Source organism: Setaria italica, chromosome V, assembly GCF_000263155.2.
Source record: "Setaria italica strain Yugu1 chromosome V, Setaria_italica_v2.0, whole genome shotgun sequence".
In the NCBI taxonomy this organism is placed as follows: domain Eukaryota; kingdom Viridiplantae; phylum Streptophyta; class Magnoliopsida; order Poales; family Poaceae; genus Setaria; species Setaria italica.
The window spans coordinates 33141538-33158784 of record NC_028454.1 but is presented as its reverse complement, the minus strand read 5'-3'; the positions used below and the strand labels follow the sequence as shown (position 1 = coordinate 33158784).

General features: G+C 40.3%; 2 protein-coding genes across 2 annotated transcripts in view; one reads left to right on the top strand and one right to left on the bottom strand.

Annotated features, from left to right (window-relative positions):
* LOC101776512 (30S ribosomal protein S20, chloroplastic) overlaps positions 1 to 1359 on the bottom strand; it is a 2261-nt gene extending 902 nt beyond the window's left edge. Inside the window, exons 1-2 of the mRNA XM_004969475.3 lie at positions 1156 to 1359; positions 872 to 1062 (exon numbers count right to left, since the gene is read on the bottom strand). Of these exons, the coding sequence (XP_004969532.1) occupies positions 872 to 1062; positions 1156 to 1306 (342 nt within the window). The 5' untranslated portion in view covers positions 1307 to 1359. The remainder of the gene's footprint in view (positions 1 to 871; positions 1063 to 1155) is intronic.
* A 1999-nt stretch (positions 1360 to 3358) lies between these two features.
* Positions 3359 to 16599, top strand: LOC101776108 (two pore calcium channel protein 1). Its single transcript, XM_004969474.4, has 23 exons — positions 3359 to 3695; positions 4411 to 4554; positions 4735 to 4842; positions 5118 to 5213; positions 6169 to 6278; positions 6510 to 6570; positions 7588 to 7754; positions 7836 to 7941; positions 8067 to 8144; positions 8608 to 8669; positions 9249 to 9321; positions 9680 to 9745; positions 11058 to 11201; positions 11431 to 11488; positions 12294 to 12401; positions 13270 to 13333; positions 13849 to 14017; positions 14401 to 14465; positions 14769 to 14859; positions 15212 to 15298; positions 15499 to 15570; positions 16046 to 16086; positions 16170 to 16599. The coding sequence occupies exons 1-23, from the start codon at positions 3516 to 3518 to the stop codon at positions 16255 to 16257; spliced, it is 2238 nt and encodes a 745-aa protein (XP_004969531.1). The 5' UTR covers positions 3359 to 3515; the 3' UTR covers positions 16258 to 16599.
* Positions 16600 to 17247: the final 648 nt, after the last annotated feature.

Genomic DNA, 17247 nt, shown 5'->3' with positions numbered 1-17247 from the left:
AACGCTATATCAAATATTGGTTACCGCCGTCTCGCCGTTTAGCCTCCACTTATGTAATGGGTTTTGTAAATAAGTTTAATACTCCTAATTAGTGTCTAAACATTCGATGTGACACATGCTAAAAATAAGCAAAGGGAACCAAACGCCCCTATATGGTTCTTAACCCCGTAAAAATTATGACGATACTGAATGCTGGATCAAAGTGGGATTTCATATCCCATCTGCATTAACAGTCTCTTTCGTGCCATGTGATTTATCACAATAACAGAAAACAACTATAGTTCACATGCAAGATAACCAAGGAATTGAACTCACTAACTGGTCTCCTTTTTCTTGAGCTGGTTTTTCTTTGAGGGAAATGATTCATACACTATTACCGTGTAATCGAATAGCAAAATATTTACTTCCACATATATTCAAATAATGAGCTGACATTTTAATAATTCAATTAACATCAAATCAATCAACATTATCATATTGTTCAACTCTTTAAATGCTGAGGATACAAATTCATAGAGACTGCATTTCTCCATGCCCTCCGATCCATACACATTAACATGATATATACCAGCTAACATAAAAACCAACCAAACTGCCAAAGTAGACCAAAATTCCCAATTACTTAATGAATAACAAACTCAGAATTTCGATTGATCTAAATGGTTCACAAATCGAGTCCATCTAGCAAGCTGAATTCTCAAGATAAAGCTAATTCAGTAAAATGTACCTTCAAAACTAAACTCCCTTTTTTCTAACTGCCTAGTGCCACTTAAGCATTTCTATCACACAATGCGGTTAGATTGCTGGCGAAACTATAAGCAGCAAGGGGGAGAGGAATGCAGCCGCCGCCACTAGGCGTCAGTCAGCTTACCTTCTTCATCCTGGTGCGCATCTCAGCCTTGCGCGCGTGGTTGCGGATGCGGTGCTTCTCGTTCTGGCGCTCCCTCTTCGCGACCGAGTCAGGCCGCCGGCCGGTCGTGGCCTCGCACACCACCTCCAGGCCCCGCCGCCTCAACTTCCCCGCGGACGACGTCGATGTCGCGGCCCAAGCCCCGCACCCTCCTGAAAAAACCAACGAGCAACAGAAACATCGATGAGGTAACACGCAGAATTGTCGAGGAAGGGAAAGCAAAGGCGCCAGACAGAGAACCGTACCATGTGGGGAGGCGAAGGGGAGGGAGGCCGAGAGGCGGGCGCGTGGGGAGAGGGCGCGGAGGGAGAGGGAGGAGGGGAGCCGGGTGGGGGAAGGGAGGGAGGCGGAGAGGGAGGAGAGGGAGAATAGCGGGGAGGTAGAGGTGGCGGCCATGGCTGCTGGGCAGGGAGGCGGACGAGCTGCTGCTCGTGCTTGTGCAGGTGGTGTTATCTTATCCCGGATGATTTGGTGCTGCAGGTGGGGTATGGTGGTCAGGCCATGGGGTTCGAAGGCGGGCGTTAGATTTACGCGACCCACACGCAAAATACGGGATCATCGCATCATGCGTGTTCCCTTTATATAAGCATGAACACTGAGAAAGGTGCCGAATGGGTTAAAAAAACGTCTTCCACAATAATCGAGCTTGCCTAGATTCCACAATACTCGCCTAGGATTCAAGTATTCTTGTTTGTCCTTTTCTTTTTGAAGCACATAAGGAACATACACGTGCAACCTCCGCCACTATCACTATGCCACTATCACCATGAGTACTTTTCGTGAGACTGTGTCGAAATATATCGAATTCGATGAAGTCGCCACAAGCATGTTTGATTCGTTGGGTGTCAAAATAATTTATCATGGAACTTTTTTAATGAAATGGTTATAAAAATTTTCTAGGGAGGTTTCACTATCTTTATTTAAGTGTTTATTCAGTGGTACAGCTGTATTTTGTCACACTGCTACCTCGTCTGTTTTAGACACGACCTTTTATTCCCTAATCTTTGCCTAATGTGGATGAGTAAACAATTTATCGTACCTCAGGTGTGCTTTGGTAAAAAATGTGATAACACATAGAAGATGACCAAACAGGTAAACACACCTCATATCTCGCACTTGCTATGTAGGACGAATCAAAGGGAAAAGAGAAAACAGAAAGTTGCAACATGAGCAAAGTGTCGTGACCGGTACAAAGCAGCATTAAAATAATCCCCCCCCCATCAAAGGGAAAAGAGAAAACAGAAAGTTGCAACATGAGCAAAGTGTCGTGACCGGTACAAAGCAGCATTAAAATAACCCCCCCCCTCAGGGTCGTGACTAGCGAAAGATGTGTCACTTAAGCTGCAACATACTCATGACTTCATGAGCTTAAGCAAGGAGGCGCTTCGAGAATTTTGAGCCTGAGGAACGAAAATTACTCCCTCCATCCTAAATTATAAGTCGCTTTGACTTTTTTGGTACATCCACTTTATTATGCATCTAGATATATTGTTATATCTATATACATAGCAAAGTGAATGTATCAAAAAAGTCAAAGCGACTTATAATTTGGGATGGAGGGAGTACCAGCGAGAGTCGGGCAGCGCCCCTGATGATGCGGAATTCAAGCATCCTTAGGCGAGTTTCAGTGTACGACTTCATCGTATTGTTACCAAGAGTGATATGTTAGCTTTTCAATAAAATAAAACCATCACTCTCAGTATAGTTTCATTACACAGTTTTATAGATAGCCTGCATCATTTAATTTTTGCATTGAGTTATGATCAAATGTGTCATGCTATAAAACCATAACATGCTTAGTGCGAAGTTTCATTGAGTTTCATGGATTTAATAACTGTGTTAGGTGGGTTTCATGGGGATGAAACTCTCTTCTCCTCTCTCCTCGTACTAAATATCAAGTTAGCAGTTTTGCTGATGTGTTATGAGATTTAATGTCCATAAAATCCATAACACTTCCATTGAGCAGTATAACAAAATTCCTGCAAGGGAGTGGACGGCGCTAGAGCCCTTTTTATCGGGTTAGCTGATTCAGACGAACTTTTATTAATTCCTTGACAAAATGCTGCCTTCGCCCGGGTGTCTGTCTTGTCATGCCCGTTGCCGGATAATACCCTGGTGAGCTCAGCCCCTATCCGTTCCGAAAGCTACGCGTTTGGGGCCTTTCGGCCGACGCCCACGGCCAACGCCCACGGCCAACGTCCGTACACGTCAACCGCACACCAAACACCGTCGCCCACCAATGAACCCGCACCCGCTGCGCGCGAGCGTGTAACGCGTAGTACGCGTGTTCGTCGCGACGGTGCCCCGCTGTTCCTGCCGCTAACTCCGCGCTCCAAAGCTGAAAACTCCGCGCTCCCAAAGCTGAAAAAAAAAACCGCGACATGAATGCATGATAACGATGGAAATGTTCGCAAGCGTGGCGGGCTACTAACGGAACACGTTCGCGTCGGATTACTAAATGTCTAAATCCCACTCCCAACCCCCACTTCTCCACACATCACTCGTAAACTAATCCCCCATCGAAGCCCCGCTCCAGAATTCAGATCGTCGTCGCAGATCTCCGCCGTGTCGGCCCTGCGGCTTCCCCGTCGAAGTGTGGAGAGCGATGCCGATGAGGGGAGCGTTGGCGCCGCTCATCACGGAGGCGGAGGGGGAGGAGGGTCGCGGCTCCACGTCCGCCGGTGGCGCCGGCAGCGGCGTGCGGGGCGCGAAGCAGTACCACCGCCGCTCGGACGCGCTCGCCTACGGCAACCGGTACCAGAAGGCGGCCGCCCTCGTCGACCTTGTCGGTGCCCGCTCTCCCTCTCGCTACTCTCGCTCTCCGTGTTCTGCTTCGTTATGCGAAAATGCTGTGCTGCTCTGCTGTAACTGAGAATTGAGGTGCTGGCTGGGCTTGTTGGTCCGTTAGCTAGTCGGTGAGTTGGCGTGGTTGTAGGAGTGGATGACTGGATGGGCGGTGTTTGACGAATTGTCTGTCGGAGCGTTTCGCGCTTACATTGTGAAAATGTAATATATGTTGAGCTCGGGGAGTCCATGTGGTTGCGCAGAAGTTATTTCGGAGTTTGTGCTCTGTTTAGGACGGCGAGATGAGGCTGATGTGCTGCTTCATGTGGGTTTAGTTTTGGGTGGCTTGGAGTTTTTTACTTGCCAGTGCTCGTGGAGTTGACTGTTGACCAGTGTGTGGCTTCCATACTTTTAAGTTTAATTCTAAAGCTCGTCTGGAGATGATGCAGAATTGCTGTGTTGAAAGTCGTATTTCACAAGTGATTCTGCAGTTTGAAGTAAAAAAATGTTTATAGGTGGCGCACAATGGTTACATTAGAGAATTGACATTTTACTGTACTAACCATGGCATTTCATTTTTAAATTATGATTGGTACCACAAAATAAAGTGGAAGTCACTTTCCTTGAGAATAAATGAATAACACACATTGAAGCTTAGGTTTTTGTTCTCTTTCCTTTGGCAATTTTGAAAATCTCATTACAGTTTTTATTCACAGGCAGAAGATGGTGTGGGTATCCCTGAGGATGTCTTGAATGACACAAGGTTTGAGAGGGCCATGCGGTTTTATTTTGTGTATCTCCGATTGGATTGGCTGTGGTCACTTAACCTATTTGCTTTGATTCTGTTGAATTTCCTCGAGGTTAGTTCCCAAAAATTGTATATCCATTTCCTATGGTTCTTAGGTTAAGAGATTGAGCTTGTGTTACTCTTAGCTGAAACTAGGCATCTGAAGTGTGCCAAATTTGCTTTGGCTACAAAAAGACGCGTCATCGCAGGGATCATTACAGCCCTTAATGAGATTTTTCATTTGCATTTTCAGAAGCCTCTGTGGTGCCAGAAATATGCCCCACATACTTGTGATCAAAGGGATCTTTACTTTCTAGGGCAGCTGCCGTACTTAAGCAAAACAGAATCACTTATATATGAGGTAAGGCTTCCCTCGATACGAGTAGTGCTACCGTGTTCAAGCAAGAACTTAATTACACAAATCTCAAAGCATTATGGTTAGCAGCGGAGTAGTGGGTAGTTTGTGTCAAACCATGCATATGGAATAATTACATTCAGTTACCTGAAGTACTGCTTTACAATTTGTTTCAGTTGAGCTATCATAATATGCGAATGCACATGTTTTGATTGAAGAACATGTATTATTTATAAGGAGTCTGGAATTTGGAGCTTGATGTTGCTTGCTCTTAATTTCAGGGAATTACCCTTGTCATTCTTGTCTTGGATGTCTTCTATCCACTTTCCTATGAAGGATTACATCTTTTCTGGAAGAACTCTATGAATAAGTTGAAGGTAATAAATATGTCTTCACTTATGTCTTCGATACAGCAAAGATCCAAAAGCTTGGATATTAACTAATCCATAGTTGTGGGCTTGAAATATTAAAAGCAGGTTTAATACATTGTAATATTTTCCGTCCATTAAAACACAAGTGACACTTAGAATGCACAGCCAAAACTTTTTTGTATTTAGGCTATCAATATACTCATGCATATTTTAATTGAACATATAAAATATAATGTATAAATTCCATCATATAATGTTAATAGGTCCTGCAAATAACTAAATAGTGTGGCTAAAGTTGTGTTTTGGAGACCATGTCAATATCCAACATGGTGATTTTTTCTTTTTAGTGTAGTAATGACCAAAAATAGTAAATAGAAGCAGTAGAGTTGATACCAGATAACTCAAACATTTGGTTCTGCATAGATGTTGACTCGAAAGAGTTACAATAGCCTCTATACATTGCGATTTAGATGTAAATGACTACGAGTTGAAAATAGAGACTGGTATTTACTTCTTGAGTGCCCAAGTTCAAAGAGAAAGGCCACCTCAAAAAGTAATGGAGAATGGAGAAATGTTCCAGCAAAATATTTGGAGCATTTCTGCCTCATCCGCTACAACACATTTTGGCACAGTAGAACCCTATTTTTGTGAAATAGTAAACTTAGGAGCAAATGCTTGATTTTTGTGCTAAGTTAGTAAACTTGTAAAAAAAAAATGTTGTTACACTCAGCATAAGCTTTTTTCCTTCCATATTTTGTATTAGATGAACTAAAATTCAGTCAGTAGCACACTAGCTTTGCACAGGTCTAGATCCTTTTGGGTTTTGCATTTTAGATAGCAACTATGTTCAAGCAGAATATGGGCTTTACTAGTGTTACCAAATTTACCATGATGGGTTTGGGTATGCATGTTTGCTGTTCCAGTTGTTGTAATTTGTCCATGGTTCTGCTTTTCATTCCAGGTTCTTCTTCTCTTCATCTTAGCATGCGACATATTGGTGTTTATGTTTAGTCCTGGACCTTTCAGAATAGCTCCGTACATCCGTGTTGTGTTTCTTATTATGACTATCAGGTATGTGTTTTATCTGCTCAAACTGTTCCGCTTCTGCTACCATAATGAACATAACAGTTTGGCTTCCGACTGAATCCATGTATAACTGATGGCAAATAGAAAGCTCCAGATGTGGGTCATACTGTTTAGAAACCGGTTTGAGACACGCATACGCATGCACAGAGCATATTCGTTTTTAATTAAGGGCTATTCTGCATTTCACACTCTTATTGGTGTTCCTTTTCTCCATAGGGAACTGCGAATGTGTGCTGTTACACTGGTTGGTATTGTTGGGACATATCTCAATGTTTTGGTAAGGTTTTGTTCATTATACTATACCACTTATGTTATCATAGATCTATACATACCAAGTTGACTCCAGAATGGACCATGATTTTCTCCAATGCCTACAGAGCAAAACTAACAATGAAAAATTATTAATTATAGTTCAATTGTACTCCCTCCAGCCTTCAAATAATTGTCATTTCAGACAATGATGCGGGGTCACCAAGACACTGTATTGATCATGAATTAATAGTATCAAACACATTCAAAATATAGCAAATGTGTAATATTTGAAACTACTATTGAAGATGAATCTAGCCATACCATTTTAAAAAGTTAATTTGAAATATTCAAAGAGATATTGATGGTCAAAACTAAAATGTGTTGACTACACACATCTTAAAAAGACAGTTATTATTTAGAGACTGGAGGGAGTATGGAGTAAAAGTTACATGTGGAGTGGCTGCTAAATTTTTGGGGAGGGTACCATCTTATAAATAAGGTGGGTGGTTAGCTAAGTAACATACTATATCGTTGAAAATAAAAGGAAGAGGAAGGTGACATTAAAACAACTTTCTCAGGACACACTGTTATCGTTCATTTAGCAGATTCCAATCTTATCATCTCAAAACGAAAAAGAATATTGGATAACCTGTATCTGTAAATTATTTTCTTCACTTTCAGTCCAGGAAAATGATTTTCAGATTACCTGTCCAACAGCCTCCTTTCTTCTATGGGCAAAAAGATGAAATAGAATCTACAGGAGCATGGTGGGACATTCAGTTACACATATATTTGCTCGTAGTTCTTTGTGCTTTTCTATAGTAAAGTAACCTTTTTTTTCATAATCATCCTTGCACTAAATACCTTTTGAGGTGTAATTGTGGTGATACTAGTAGCTAAGGTGGTCGTCTTTTTATCTGCTATTGACTTCATCATTCACCAGTTGTGCGCTTCTTCATGTTGAGATTCTTTCTTGCATTAGTGCATTGTGCACACTAACTTTTCAGTTTCATCACATAATTTTTTGCATCTGCATTTCTAGGCTCTTTCGCTGTTGTTCCTATTATTTGCAAGCTGGCTAGCCTATGTAACATTTGAGGACACACTACAAGGAAAGACCAAATTTACATCATATGGTACAACGTTATACCAGATGTTTGTCCTCTTCACCACATCCAATAATCCTGATGTATGGGTCCCTGCTTACAAGTAAGCTCGCGTCTCGATTCCTGAGGTGTATATGTTAATTCCTTCTGATGCACTCATATATGCTCACATGTATTTGAGCAGGAGCTCTCGTTGGTACGCGTTGTTTATTGTTATCTATGTGTTGTTAGGAGTTTACTTCCTAACAAATTTAATTCTTGCTGTCATTTATGATAGCTTTAAAGAGCAGGTAGATTCTCCGTACATCCTAATTATCTCGATCATTAGTATGTTCTTATATTCTGAATTCTGATGTGTTTTTTCTATGCCCAAAAGTAATTTGAATGCATACATGGCATGGTTTTTGTGATCCAGCTAGCAAAACAACTTGCTCAGATTGACTCTATAAGGAAAACTATTCTACAGAAGGCATTTGATCTCATCGATACTAATGTGAGTGTTTTTGGTTTATGTTCCCTTGGACACGTATGTACTATTTCACTTAGCAGTAATACCATTTACCAAGACCCTTTTTTTACTGTTTTTCCGCCGGGAGGGGCGGTGGCGTCGCCGGAGGTCAGGAGGCCGCCGCCGGACAGGGAGGAGTCAGTGGCCATGGGAGGGAGGGGGTTGCGCCGGCGCAGGTGGGCGCCTAGGGTTTAGGCGCGCAGGGAAGGAGTGGAGCGGAAGGAGATTCCCGGATTAGATTGATTCTGGTCTCGTGATACCATGTAGGGAAGTAGATGGGAAAACACTGCACACCCTAATTGGGGGGGGGGGGGGTGACCTCTATTATATAGCCAATATGGCTTAGAGTACAAGGAATACAATCAAATGTACATGGAAAGAATAAATACTTCCTAATACACATATATACTTCCTAATAATTGCTTTCTTGCCTTTTTGTGTGCATCAGGGTCAGGGCTATCTCAACAAGGAACAGTGCATATCATTACTTGATGAGCTAAACAAGTACAGGTAACCAAATAGTCTCCTTTTACTCTGGGGAATTTTTTATTGTTACAGAGGTTCAAAATATTTATAATTTTTAGTAATGATATTAACTATTAGTTTATTTTATTTGATACTCTAACTGTATTTCGTCATACACACTTTAAAATTACTTTCGGTTTTCATCTCCATAATTTACTAATACCTTTTATTTACTTTATATCCTTGTTGCTTTTATTTACTTTATATCCTTGTCGTTGGTGGCTCTTGGTTGCTTTTATCTCTAGCATACAATTGTATACACATTATAAATTTCCTCCTCTAGTTAGGACATTCATAACTAACCTCAGAACCAATTTTGTATAAAGGTCCTCTTTTGGCAGCTAGAACATTGATATAGTAAATGCATCATGTTATGCTGTGTGCTTTTCAGTTTTGCATTTTAGATGTTAGTACTGATACAAACATAATAACTTTTGAGTTACTTCACTTGACCTTTTCCTTATTCGTTAGTGATCGCAAAAGTTAAAGATGGAACTTTTCCATTAGATATTATTGAATAGATCATAATGTCCTTATGACTAACGCTATGGAACCTCTTTTTAGGTCGTTGCCCAAGACCTCAAGGGAAGATTTTGAACTAATCTTTACCGAGCTTGATCAGAGTGGTGATTTCAAGGTATGCTCTGTTCTTATATTATAATACCCCTGAAAAAGGTTTGTTATATAATATTTAAATATTAGTTTTTTTTTCATTTGGTGATTTGTCTAACGCCTTATTGGAATTTCAGATTTTAAAATGATTTACTGTGAATATTCAAACTATCATCTTTAGTTTGAATGCTATTGAGCTGCAAAAATGTTGTGATCTGCTTATTTATTTTTATAATGAATTTGGTATTTTTCAACGCATTTGAGTTTCTAGCATTTATAAATCAGAAAATAAATTAATTTACTGAGTTCATTAGCAATAAGCATCACTATGAAGAAAAAATAGTGTCAGTATTGATGATTTTGAATTGTATACATTTATGCAGGTTACCCCGGAGGAATTTGCCGACCTATGCAATACTATTGCAATAAAATTCCAGAAAGAACCACCAGTATGTTTACTTCTTCATATGCTCATAATCCTTTGCTTATTCTGTGTCATGAATTTTTGCTTAAATTTGGACTAGGTTCGAACCAATGCGAAACAGAGAATTTTGAACATTTTGTCACAATACAAGGAAAAGCCATAATACAGCATATTCGAACTTATAATCTTATGAAATCATATTTTACGCCCAATAAAATCCTTTCATTTTTCAGGGCCTGTACCAATACTTGCAATGTATGAATAGTAGTGTTGTTGTGTTCAACCATAAAACGAGAACTGCAAATCTGAAAGTGTATAGAGGGCCTGATTTGTATCTGATAGTGTGAAATATCACACGTAATCGATAGATGTATTGATGGAATACCAATTACATATATAGACCTGTCGATTATGTGTGATATTTCATGCTATCATGGTATTAGAGCTAGAGGTCTCGAGTTCGAATCCTGGCGGGCGCGATTAAATAAAATAATTGCAGTCCACTCCAATTTCCACGTATGCGGCCTAAGTGAGCTTGCACGTGAGGGGGAGTGTTGGAGTATAAGTGAATTGCCCACCTTTCCTCATCAGCTTAAGCTTTTGGGTTGAACTGTTTGGTGCATGAACTCAATAGTATCGATGTGCTGTTCCACTACTAACAATGCTTTTTGATTTTTGCATTTACATTTTGGGAGACATTAAGGGGGATCCCTGCTCCCCAATGCGTGATGTATTTATCTATAGTAAAATTTTTCATGTAAACAAGAGGAAAACCTTTAATTAGCACCCTTTAATGTTTAGTTACAGCTATATGGCCCCCTGATAATAACTTTCTGGCTTCCTTGATGCATAAAGCACTGATTGTTAGCACTAATTGCAGTAGAAAAATATGACCGCCACTGATGTAAACTTGGTGATCTTTTCAGATCGAGATTAGTACTGCATTGAGCTGTTTACTTTAGTGATGATTTCATGCTGTTTTTTTTAGAACACGCAGGAGAGCTGCGTATCATTATATTAAGAATAAATGGTTTGGAAACCCATACAACACCACACATTCACATCACACTCACATGCACTACTCGCCTTTTAAACAACAAAGAACTTGACCTTGACCAGATGAGAAAACCTAGTCTGCACTTGGCACTAGTGCGAGGAGATGGGAAATTCCTTGAGCCCCAGCCAAACTCCATAGGTGTAACTCTTCTCTAATGAGTAGCAAAACCTCATTCAGATTAGGGTTAGTCCCATCAAACACGCATCGTGCGGTGATTCCATACTGACCAGGCCCCCAACATTTTCACTTGTTTGACTTGATGTTGTACTCGTCTTTGCAGCCTTCTTATCTGGAGAAGTACCCATCTTTCTACCATTCACCACTATGTGAAAGGTTGAAATCCTTTGTACGAAGTCGCCAGTTTGAGTATATTGTTGTCTTTGTTCTTCTGGTGAACCTAATCGCTGTCATTATTGAAACAACGGTAAGGCACAGTATTATTTCCTTTTTTTTAACATTTTTGTACACCTAGTAGTGGCAGCCTATGCTTGCTTTGTTTCATTGAAAACCATGATTCTTCAATCTCTGATTTCTGTTAAAACAAAACATATACTAGATAATTTAGCGTGCCTTTCTTTTGCAACTACAAACTTTGGAATGAATGAGAGTCTGTGACGAATCTTATGTGATCTGTTGACTGTGATCTTTTGCAGCTAGATATAGAGAACAGCTCTTCACAAAAAGTGTGGCAAGAAGTTGAATTTGTTTTTGGTAAGTTTATTGTGGTGAACATAAAGAAAAACTCGACCAGGGGGAGAGACATCCCCCTGATTTTGTCTTAAGAAGATTGTGCCGCGACTCGAACCCGGCTGGCTCAGCAAACCGCTTCTTTGGCGTGTTCTGCTGACCAGTTGCACCGTGAGAGTGTTGGCTATTGTGGTGAACATGTCCTCAACTGCACTGTTTAGCAAGTATTAACTTATGTCTGATGAAATTTGTCTTTTGTGCTTAATTTTGTCAAAGGGATATTTACATTTGTGCTCCTGTTGTAGTAGCCTGATAGGCTGCAGTACAACCCTAGTACTGGGGCAAAATATGAATCAATGCAATGATTTGTAACATGTAAACACAACAGAAAATGCTCAAAGTACACATCAAACTTTCAAGTTTTCAAATGAATAAACATCTGCATTATTTCTGTATTTTTCCTCAAACACACTTACACACCGGAGAGCTGCATTTCATTTCATTAATAAAGGAGAAAAGAAACCATTTACATCCCCCCCCCCTCACACGGTCACACCCACACACCCCCCCAGACTCAACCCTCACACACCCATAACGTTCTTAATGGGATAACATTATAGTACCAGTGTTACCACCACGTAAATTGCATGTCCTACATTTCTTCTTTCTTTGTCACCTCCTATGTTCCCTGTTGGGACCTATCTGAGCATATGAAGTGTTCCGATGGTGCTATTTCATCCTGGAGGACACATTTTCTGAAATATTTATCTAACCATATATTCCATTTCCCTTGCTATCATGAGAGGCTAATACTAAAATTATGCTGCAGGATGGATCTATGTTGTGGAGATGGCACTCAAAATATTCTCATTAGGATTTGGCGCCTACTGGATGGAAGGACAAAACAAGTTCGATTTTGTGATTACTTGGACTATATGTAAGTATGCTCTCATTTCTAGAAGGGGAATTTATTTGTACTCTTAATTTTTTTATCTTGAATTATTAAACAAAAATCCATGCACTGCAAAATATTTCGGTTCAAAAGAACTTATTTTTTTTCCATTTTTACAATAAAACTTGTTAATTCGTTCAGTCATGCATTACATTGATATTTTACAAGAACATAAATCTATCTATCTATATATATATATTACATAATAACAGCATACATGTTTATAGTGAAGGTATAGATTACCATTTGTTAGTTTTGGATCTGATTTGAGTGGTATAACTTCCTATTCCAACCCATGTTTTCGTACAGAAGAAATATGATTGTGTCAGATATTGATGCTTGTTAAGTTTTAAATTTCTTATGGTTTTATAGAACACAGAACAATGTATAGCCTTGCATTAAGAGGGTAACGAAAAGAGTGCAGAAAAAAAAGTGAAAATAATAGCAGAAGTGAATAAGCGACAAAACAATAATCAATTGTCTATATAGCAATCTGAGGTGCTCCCTCTGTTTCAAATTGTTGGTTTGGCTTTTCTAGGTTCATAGATGTTTGTATGCATCTAGACATACACTATATTTAGGTGCATACAAACATCTATGCACCTAGAAAAGCCAAAACGACCTACAATTTGGGACCGAGGGAGTACAAAGGAATATTTTCTTTATAGTTGGGGAGTTTGGATCCATCTGCTGTAGTTCTTGCTGTAAACAAGTTAATGCTTACTAGCTGTATGACTTGAGTTACTTATTTCATTTCTATGATGGCATCTTCTGAAGTCGTGGTGATTTTTTGGAAAAAAAATTACATCACTAGATGATTGTTGCAGTATCTAACATCCCCATTTCTGTGTAGTTATTGGAGAGACCCTGACATTCATCTTCCCATCAAAGCTTCCTTTTCTTTCAAATGGAGAATGGTAATATCACTGTTTTGGATGCATTACTTTGCAAAGTATTGTTAAATCGTAAATATATCTTATCTTACAAGTATGGTACCATGCTTTTTTAATTCCTGGAAACTGAATAAACAAGATGCTACCTTGTACAAGGTCAGAACTCAGCCCTACCCTAATGTTCTATGATAAGGCCTAGAGGTAACATACATAACTAAACAAAGTCAGTATGCTTGGGAAAAAAATCTACATTATGCATCTATAATATGCTATTATTCAGTTCCCTTATATTGTAATTACAAGAAAGTCAAAAACCTGCCACTGCATGTTGACCTATATGTGGTGATGAATTAGGCTGTACTTCAGAGGTGTCCTGTACTTTATTTCTAAGAATTCGAAATTTAACAATTTGAACCTTAGACAGGTTTCAAGAAGATACGGTGCTGGAATAATCTAATATGACATTTTTTTATTGTTGCTTGCTGTAACAATCTTACTATCAAATATGTGATTTATTTTCCTTATTTTTCCCTGAACAGGATTCGATATCTTCTCCTTGGAAGGATGTTGCGTCTAACAAGAATTTTGTTGCAAGTTCGGCGATTTAGAGCATTTGTTGCGACATTTTTTACTCTGATGTCTAGTTTGTTGCCGTACTTGGGGATTGTGTTCTGTATACTTTGCGTATACTGCTCCATTGGTTTGCAGGTGCTAATATTCTTGTGCTTCTGTATTTCAAGTTTTATGCATGAACTAGTTCACCTGAAAGCTTAATTATTATAAAAAACATGTCATTTGTGATTATTTACCAACACTATCCAGCGTAAAGTTTTAGCTAAATCTACAGCACCAAGAAGGGCTGCAACGAACTGATTCAATTTGTTTAGTTGAACACCTATGCGACTACATACAATCACCCGATATTTAAGCCAAACATCTTCTTTGAAACTTTGCTCACAAATTACTCATAACACCTGTTACTTGAGCTTTTCCTGTGGCTGAACTTCAATGTTCATTGTTGAAGTATCATATGCATTTTTGGCATCTATGTGTTTCTCATTAAATGATAGCTGAGGCTCTTTTGTTTGCAGATTTTTGGGGGCATTGTGTTTGCAGGAAACCCAAAGTTGAAAGAAACAGATCTTTTTAGTAATGAGTATCCTTTTCTTTGCTGTTCACCACATATACTACCACAGTTTTTCATGGCTCATGTAGTTTCCACAGTGAATAAAAAACCTAGACCAGAGGGAGAGACGTCCCTCTGATTTTGTCTTAAAGAAGCTGGTGTAAGAGTCGAACCTGGGCCGGTAACAGGGGTTTCATTGACCCCTGGAGTTCAACGCTCTAATAGTTATGCCGTGAGAATCTTTGGTTCATAGGTTCCACAGTAAAACATGGACATGCAATTAGAATGTAATTTCCGCTGCCATTCACAATTTTTTTCCCTTGACATATTCAGTTATCTTCTTTTTAACTTAAATGATTACCCAAGTGGTATGGTTACTCTGTTCAATTTGTTGGTGATGGGCAATTGGCAAGTCTGGATGGAGGTAAGAATATAACAAGCACCCTTAAGCTGCAGTCTGCTTTGTTTCTTGCCTCATTTTTTTGTGGGGTCTTATACGTATCCAGTTGTTTATGTTTATTCTTTTAGTTTGTTCACTCGACTTTCTTGGTTATTCTTTTATTTTGGTTGCTTGGCTTTCTGAAATCTAAGAAATTAAATTTAAATACCCCTGAAGTAGTAAAATGAGCAAGGGAAAAAGCTTCATTTGTCCCCTCAATTTTTCATGGGTTCTTGATTGTCTGCCTAAACAAGTTTTTTAAATTATCTGCCTAGAAGTATTAAAGAAATATTTGTATTGGGTAACGTGATTATTGTAACCTTTCACATTTTTTCAGAGCTACGCACACCTGACTGGAAGTTCTTGGAGCCTGGTTTATTTTGTCAGCTTTTACCTTATTTCAGTACTACTACTGCTTAATCTGGTAAGATATCGATTCTTTTTCATTTCACTTCATCCAAGGAAGCTTTGTTAGTTATGATTGGTTTGCCCTTGGCTTTAAAACTTCATTGATGAATGATACTTCCGTTGCCTAATATTTTTGGTGGTCAGATGTTTAGTTATGGGATGGCGTAGCAAAGAAGCATCTCAAAATAAATTGCATATTACCTTTTCTCTTTTCAGATTGTGGCATTTGTGCTGGAGGCATTTTTTGCTGAGATGGAACTGGAGAAAGCTGGAGAATCTGACATGCAGGTTAGATTAATATATCTGCTCATAACAAATTATCACTACACATTATTATACTTGGAAAACCAGTGGGTAAATCTGAGTAACCAGGTATTGCTGGTACCATATTTACTATTGAAGCCAGAACACTAGCCAGTTTTAACTTTTACCTTATCTTTTATGTATATCACAATGCCACAATATTGTTCGGAAAAGTTGGAAAAATTCATATCTCTACTCTGAAGTTTATCTGCTTACCACTTGGTTTGATAAGGGAGCTTTACAATACTACCAATTACCAATGGCGCATCTTGCAGTAGTAGCATGGTTTCAGCAAGTTTTAGTGTGCAAGTACTTGCTGGAGAACAAGTTGACATGCATAGATTGTTTTACTGTGTTACCAGCTTTCATCACTTCCACATTTTCCACTAAGTATTTCATTATATGCAATTATATGGACCAAAGTAGCTAATGTTTTGAGAGCATTTGTCCATCCTTGCAGGATTCTACTCCCCAAGGGAGAAACAAGCGGCGATCTATGCGGTAATCCACTTCGTTATTGTTTGCTATGTTTGTTTGTACCTTACTGTTGCAGCTTTAACTTAGCATTGGTTGACGTGTTGCAGTGTGAAGACAAAGGGTACGATGGTTGATATTCTTCTCCACCATATGCTGAGCAACGAACTTGATGGATCTCAAAACACAGATCAGTAGCCTATCTTCATGGTACTACCTGCTGCTGCTGCTGCTTTTTTTTACTTGGACCACGACTTTGGTCATGAACCACACCTATCTCATCTTCAGCGTCAAGAGGTACACCGATTGGTAGTATATACCATTTGTATAGCTTAAAGATGATACTATTGATTCTGACATATGCTTATTTATCTTCTATTTGAGTTGATATATTTACCCCAATTTTTGCTTGTATATCTAGACGCATTTCTGATTTCAGACTAGAGAATATGCAGTGTAGAAAGCAAGGGGAGTTCAATTGATTGCTCTGTATTTAGCAACTCTTAAGAAACTGAAGAAATGGAAGTAGAGACTAGCTAACGGAGTCTGATAGAGTGCCATCACGGCTTCTTGCTAAAAGCTAATCGTGCAGATTGGAGACCATCTGCCCATCTGGTACCCACCCGACCTGCTCCTCGAACTAAGGGAGAAGTCGCCACGAAACCGCTGCTGCAGGAACAGCAGCAAGGCCAGCGACGCCGCTCCGAACGGTACGACGACGTCCCACGCGACGCCGAAGAGGCCGTCGCTCGGACCCGCGTACACGTAGGACAGCTTCACGCTCGGCGCGTAGCTCCGGGCCCTGGCCGCATCGTACAGGTGAGTCGCCACGCGGATCGCGGTGCCCCCGGCGTAGAACCACGGCGAGATCGCCTTGGTGCCCCTGGAAGACCCGGAGAGCGCGTTCAGGACGACCTGGGGCAGCAGGAACCCATCCAGCACCAGCCCCGCGTAAGACGCGAGGCCCTGCCACAGCGTTCCCGGCTCCGGGCCGAGGCGAACGACCAGGCTCTCCCGCGCGGCGCGGCTGCTCCTCAGGTGAGCGACGCCGGCGAAGGCTCCCCCGAGGCCCCGACCAGGTACAGGGGCAGGCACACCTGCAGCAGCGCGTTCCGCTCGGCGGCCATGTTTGTCCGGCCGGCGGGCCACGCCAGCTGAAGGAGGCGCAGCTGCAGCACGAAGGCGATC